Genomic DNA, 6,336 nt, shown 5'->3' on the forward strand with positions numbered 1-6,336 from the left:
CATGGCGCTCATGGACGAGGAAGGAGTAATGGTAACAACTTCAACAATGAAGTTAAAATCCACCAAAAATTCAGAGGTCGTGGTCGTAGACATAGAGGAGGAAGAGGACGCGACTACTATCAAGAAAATAATAGACAAAGGTATGACAAATTAAAAATTGAGTGTTATAATTATCATAAATTTGGCCATTACTCTTGGGAATATCGTAGTAATGTTGAAGAGAAAGCTAACCTTGTGACGACAAAAAATAAGAAGATGAGTCAACGTTATTGCTGGCACTCAAGGAAGAAGATAGTGATGATTGCAGCTCGTGGTATTTGGACAATGGAGCAAGCAATCATATGAGTGGATGCAAAAAGAAATTTTTGGAGATCAATAAAATTGTGAGAGGTAATGTGTCCTTTGGAGATACCTCAAAGATTCAAATCGAAGGGATAGGTACGATTTTGATCTCCTGCAAAAATGGTGACCACAAGTTAATTCAAGATGTTTATTATGTGCCAAAATTAAAAAGTAATATTTTGAGTTTGGGCCAACTTTTTGAAAAGGAATATGACATCCACATGAAAAATATGCATCTTTGGCTTAGAGATTCAAGTGGAATTCTAATTGCTAAAGTGCATATGGCAAAGAATAGATTATTTTCTCTGAATCTTAAGACAATTGATGCAAAGTGTTTGAAGGCTAATGTGCAAGATGAATCATGGTGTTGGCACATGCGATTTGGGCACTTGAATTTTGAAGCGCTCAAATCAATGGGAGAAAAGAACATGGTACATGGGATACCATCAATCAACCATCCAAATCAACTGTGTGAAGCTTGTCTTCTTGAAAAACATGCAAGGAGGAGTTTTCCAAGGGATGCCATGTCAAGATCAACCAAGTCGTTCCAGCTTGTTCACACTGATATATGTGGACCAATCAATCCACCTTCTTTTGGTAAAAGTATATACTTTCTGCTTTTTATTAATGACTTTAGTAGAAAGACTTGGGTTTATTTCTTGAACCGAAAATCTAAAGCTTTTGTTGCTATTAAAAATTTCAAATTACTTGTGGAGAAAGAAAATGGCTATGAAATTAAAGCTCTAAGGTCCGATAGAGGAGGCGAATTCACTTCAAACGAGTTTAATAACTTCTGTCAATCTCATTGAATTTGTCTCCCTCTAGCGGCACCTTATTCACTCCAACAAAATGGTGCTGCAGAGAGAAAGAATCGAACGATTCTTAATATGGCTAGATGTATGTTGAAAGCTAAAAGTATGCCCAAGGAATTTTGGGCCGAAGATGTTTCTTGTGCAGTTTATTTGAATAACAGGTCTCCAACAAGAAATGTTAGAGATCAAACCCCTCAAGAAGCATGGAGTGGAAGAAAACCAAGTGTCAAGCATTTGAGAATCTTCGGGAGCATAGCCTATGCTCATGTGCCACATCAAGGGAGAGCAAAGCTTGACGATCGAAGTGTCAAGCATGTATTTTTTGGCTATGATACGAGTTCAAAAGGCTACAAGTTATACAACCCAAGCAGCAGCAAGATGGTGGTAATTCGCGATGTTGAATTTGATGAAGAATTGGAATGGAATTGGGAGGCTCAGGAAGAAACTTCAGATGATTTTCTTCCATACTTTGGTGATGAAGAAGAACCAGAGACCGTGGAACCTGTGCAGGATGCTACTCCACCTCCTTCACCAACTAATGTTGCATCTCCTTCTTCTCAAGAAAGTTCAAATGAACAACCGCAAAGGACGAGGAGCATTCAAGAGCTCTATGATGACACAGAAAAAGTTACTAAGTTTGATTTTTTATATTGTCTCTTTGCTGATAGTGAACCAATGAACTTTGATGAAGCTGTTTCAGACAAAAGGTGGAGACAAGCTATGGAGGAGGAGATCGAGTCAATAGAGAAGAACAACACTTGGGATTTAACAACTCTTCCCAAGGATCATCGAGCAATTGGAGTTAAATGGGTATACAAGACAAAGAAGAATGCTGATGGAGATGTGGAGAAATACAAGGCATGACTTGTGGCTAAAAGCTACAAGCAAAGGCAAGGCATTGACCATGAAGAAGTCTATGCACCTGTTGCTCGCATGGAGACGATTCGTTTGCTGATCTCTTTGGCGGCACAAATAAAGTGGAAGATCCATCAACTAGATGTCAAGTCAGCCTTCTTGAATGGCTATCTTGAAGAAGAAGTCTATGTTGAACAATCATTGGGCTTCGTGGTCAAAAACCATGAAGATAAAGTGTTGAAGTTGAAGAAAGCTTTATATGGATTGAAGCAAGCCCCACGAGTATGGAACAATTGCATCGACAAGTATTTTCAAGACAATGGGTTTACTCGTTGTCTCCATGAATATGCTCTTTACCTTAAAGTCCATACTAATGGAGATATCTTGCTTGTTTGTCTTTTTCTTGATGATCATATTTTCACGGGTAACAACCCAAGTTTGTTGGAAGCTTTTAAGAAAGATATATCTCGTGTGTCCAAGATGACGGACGTAGGGCTCATGTCATACTACTTGGGCCTAGAAGTGAAGCAAATAGAGGATGAATTTTTATCTCTCAAGAAAGCTATACAAAAGAGATATTGAAGAAGTTCAACATGCTCGATTGCAACCAAGTGAACACAGCGATGGAGAGTGGGACAAAATTGTCCAAGTTTGATGAAGGAGAAAAGGTGGATCCCACATTTTTTAAAAGTCTTGTGGGAAGTTTAAGGTACTTGACTTGTACCGGCCAGATATACTCTTTGCAGTTGGAGTAGTAAGCCGCTTCATGGAAGCTCCTACCTCCACTCATTTGAAAGTCACTAGAAGAATTCTTCGTTACCTAAAAGGTACGATTGACTTTGGGTTATTTTATTCTTCTTCTAATGATTTTAATCTTATGGGATATTGTGATAGTGATTATGTGGGAGATTTGATGAAAGAAAAAGTACAACTGGTTTTGTGTTTTTCTTGGGTGATTCTGTTATTTCTTTGAGTTCGAAGAAACAGTCCATTTTTACTCTCTCTACTTGTGAAGTTGAATATATAGCAGCAACATCTTGTACCTATCATGCTATTTGGTTGAGAAGATTATTGAAGGGGCTCAAGTTGCCACAAATTGAAGCTACGGAGATTTATATTGACAACAAATCCGCGCATGCACTCGCAAAGAATCCAGTGTTTCATGATCGAAGCAAACATATAGATACAAGGTATCACTTCATGAGAGAATGCATTGCCAAGAAGGAAGCCGAACTCAAATATGTGAAGTCTCATGATCAAGCTGCGAGTATCTTTACAAAGCCTCTCAACTTTGAAGATTTTCAGAGAATTGAGATCAAGACTTGGAATGAAGAAGAAAAATCAAAATTAAGGGAGAGATTTGTGGGACCAATAAAAAATAAAAGAATTAAAAAAAGAATAAATAAAAGATAATATCAAGTGGTGCAATTGGTTTTCACAAACACATACTTGAAAACCAACTTTGTAACAAGATCTGCAACTTGCAAATGCAAATTGCAAAAAGAAAACATTCTGATTGGTTGCAAGATACAACAACTTCTACTATAAATAGGAGTATCCGTTCTTCATTTAGACACACCAAAACGATAGAAGCAGAAAGCAGTGAGAGTAATCCACAGATTGTTGTCCCTGAGATAAATAATGAGTGGTAGTAATATTATAGTGAGATGTTCAAAATAAAGAGTGTTATTTCTTTTGAAGTTGTAGTAGTCTTTTGACACTACTAAGTTATAATATTATAGTGGTAATATTACTTCACTCGGGTATTGTATTTTACCTCGTTAAAATATTTGGTGTCGTTGTTACTCTCTTGTGTTATTATTATATTTACCATGGATATTATTCCTGGGTGGGATTTTATTTTTCCCAACACATAACTCATATAACAAAATTACAATAAAGCATTCGATGACTTCAGTAGGATATTATTTTTGTTATTACTACGCTAGCTATATAGAAAGACATATATTATTTTTAAGAACTTATCCTATCTTTTAATTTATATTGTATAACTTAAACACAGTAATAATATTTGTACAATTATTAAAATTTATACTCATTAATATAAGGTTCACTCGCAACGCGCGTACCCTAAAACTAGTATATATATATATATATATATATATAAACCTTTACTTATTAAGTCTTTCTTTATTTGAAAATGTAATTAACACAAAAAAAATCTCAGGTTAACACCTAAATTGGAGAAATGGAAACTAAATATCGTGCACCTAGAATTCTCGTAGTATACAAACCTAAGTCATATATTATTCTGCTTCAATATTGAATATGGAAATATCAAGCAAAAAATACACCCCACCTAAATCATAGAAACTTGAAGCAAAAGTAAGAAAATAAAGAATATATGGAAATCTGCCGCAGTCAGAATTTTTCCTATTACTACTAGGTTTCTGTAACATTGCTTAAACTCCACGGATGAGGGAGTTCTATAAATACTACCAATAACCTAAACTAAGTTTTCATGTTGTTTCTTCTCTTTCAATGGCTTCCCTTACCAACCACTGTTTCTTCCTCATCTTGCTGTTAATCATTTTTGCTGCTTCTTCCGCCAAGGCGCAGAAAGAATCTTCCCCTTTTTATTCCATTTACAGCTTTGGAGACAGTAACTCTGCTTCTACTTCTGATCATTTAGCCGCTGTACTTGGTCTGCCTTGTCTACAACATTACACCGAGGAAGGCGTTGATTTCGAGTCTGGTATTAGTTTCATGACGCCTAGAGCAACAGTTATGAGTCCCTTTTCCTTCATCAAGAATGGCATCCCGGCGCCTCAGCAGTCTCATCACTCCCAGATTTCCGCCTTTATGAAACTCTTCTATAAGGATTGCTTCTCTTTTCATGACTGCGGCAGAAACAAGGTTCTTCAAAAAGCTATCATCTATATGGATCAGCCTGGTTTTAATGATTACAAGCACTCTCTTTTGCATACAAAATCTATTTCCGAAGTGTCCAAGCTTGTCCCTGATGTTGTGGAGACAATCAAGAGTTCTATCGAACAACTGATCAAAGATGCCGAGGCCAAACACTTTGTGGTTACTGGAATTATTCCCATGGGTTGCCTTCCAGGTTTTGGAACAATGTTTCCCGAAGACGACAATAGCAGGAAAATTAAATGTCATAAAGGACTAAATTTGTTCGCAACATTGCACAATGATCATCTATGGCAAGCGTTGGAGGAGCTGCGATTGAAGTACCCTGAAGTTGAGATCGTATATGCAGATTATTTCAAGGCGTTTATGGCGGTTCTACGCAATCATGCGTTCTTGGGATTCAAGACAGAGACGTTGATGAAGGTTTGTTGCGGTAGTACTGGAAGCAGTCCGTTTAACTTTGATCCTCTGAGGCAGTGTGGAGAGAAAGGAGCTGTAGCATGTTCAGATAGGGCTTCGCATATACATTGGGATGGATTTCGATTAACACCTGAGGCTTCGAACAATATGATTGATACTCTCTTCAGCAAAAAGGGTTTTGTATTTCCAGAGTTCAAGTTCGAACGAGATCATGGAGCAGCTGCAGCAAAAAGGCATCACCATTCAAAGGTTTATGGACGATTTAGAGATGGTCTAAGGCATTTATTGGAGTTGCATGCGAATAGCGTAGTGGACTACTGAAATACTAGTATTTGTTTTGCTTTGTCTAATCTGAGTCACTTTAATTTTGCTGATAGTATGATAGGGTCGAACGAGCAAAGATTTTTGTACTTTGATAGGGTAGTAGATACCATATATTGTTGCACGTATTAGCTCTTCTTACTGTATACTTTTCTTTTTTAATAATTCTTTGATTTGTCTCTAATGATGCAGTGTCTCTTGTTACCTTGTAGAATATCCACAAATGTACATATATGTGGATGTTAAATAGGCTGTTTTCGTATAACAAATGCCCATAAAGTAGCCAACTCAGATGCAAGCTAAACTGATGCACAGAGAGTGATGTTTTTCATGTACTTGTCTCCAAAGTCTAGAAAAGAATCTTGGTGGAAATATCTACTTGATTTATGGTTAAACAATTCTCATTTACTTTCACTTGCTTTTGCCCATATTTTCTCCAATTGTAGCCATCTTCTGCTTTCTGTTCTCTAACATATTGAGGTGGTTGAGCTGGATTACTCTGCATGTTCTCTTGGGAGAAGCTTTGTATTGGAGCCACTTCTGTTTTACCCCAGAAGTGTTTGCTGTAGAGAATTCTTTTTGCTGTTGGCATGTTGTTGCCTTGTCATTAAGTTTCCTATTTTGAGTCCTCCCCAGGGTGAGAGTGGGTGACATCTGCACCAAAAAATAATGGTAGGACTGTCGCTGACAAGGGGAA

The 6,336-nt window shown here is 37.2% G+C and overlaps 1 protein-coding gene across 1 annotated transcript; it reads left to right on the forward strand.

Moving 5' to 3' along the window:
* LOC109229876 (GDSL esterase/lipase At1g28640-like) lies at window positions 4,512–5,639 on the forward strand. Its single transcript, XM_019395425.1, has one exon. The coding sequence runs from the start codon at window positions 4,512–4,514 to the stop codon at window positions 5,637–5,639; it is 1,128 nt and encodes a 375-aa protein (XP_019250970.1).

This window comes from Nicotiana attenuata, chromosome 7 (assembly GCF_001879085.1).
Source record: "Nicotiana attenuata strain UT chromosome 7, NIATTr2, whole genome shotgun sequence".
In the NCBI taxonomy this organism is placed as follows: Eukaryota; Viridiplantae; Streptophyta; class Magnoliopsida; order Solanales; family Solanaceae; genus Nicotiana; species Nicotiana attenuata.

Coding starts and splice junctions, on each gene's coding strand:
- LOC109229876 (XM_019395425.1), top strand. CDS start 4,512: ATGGCTTCCCTTACCAACCACTGTTTCTTCCTCATCTTGCTGTTAATC.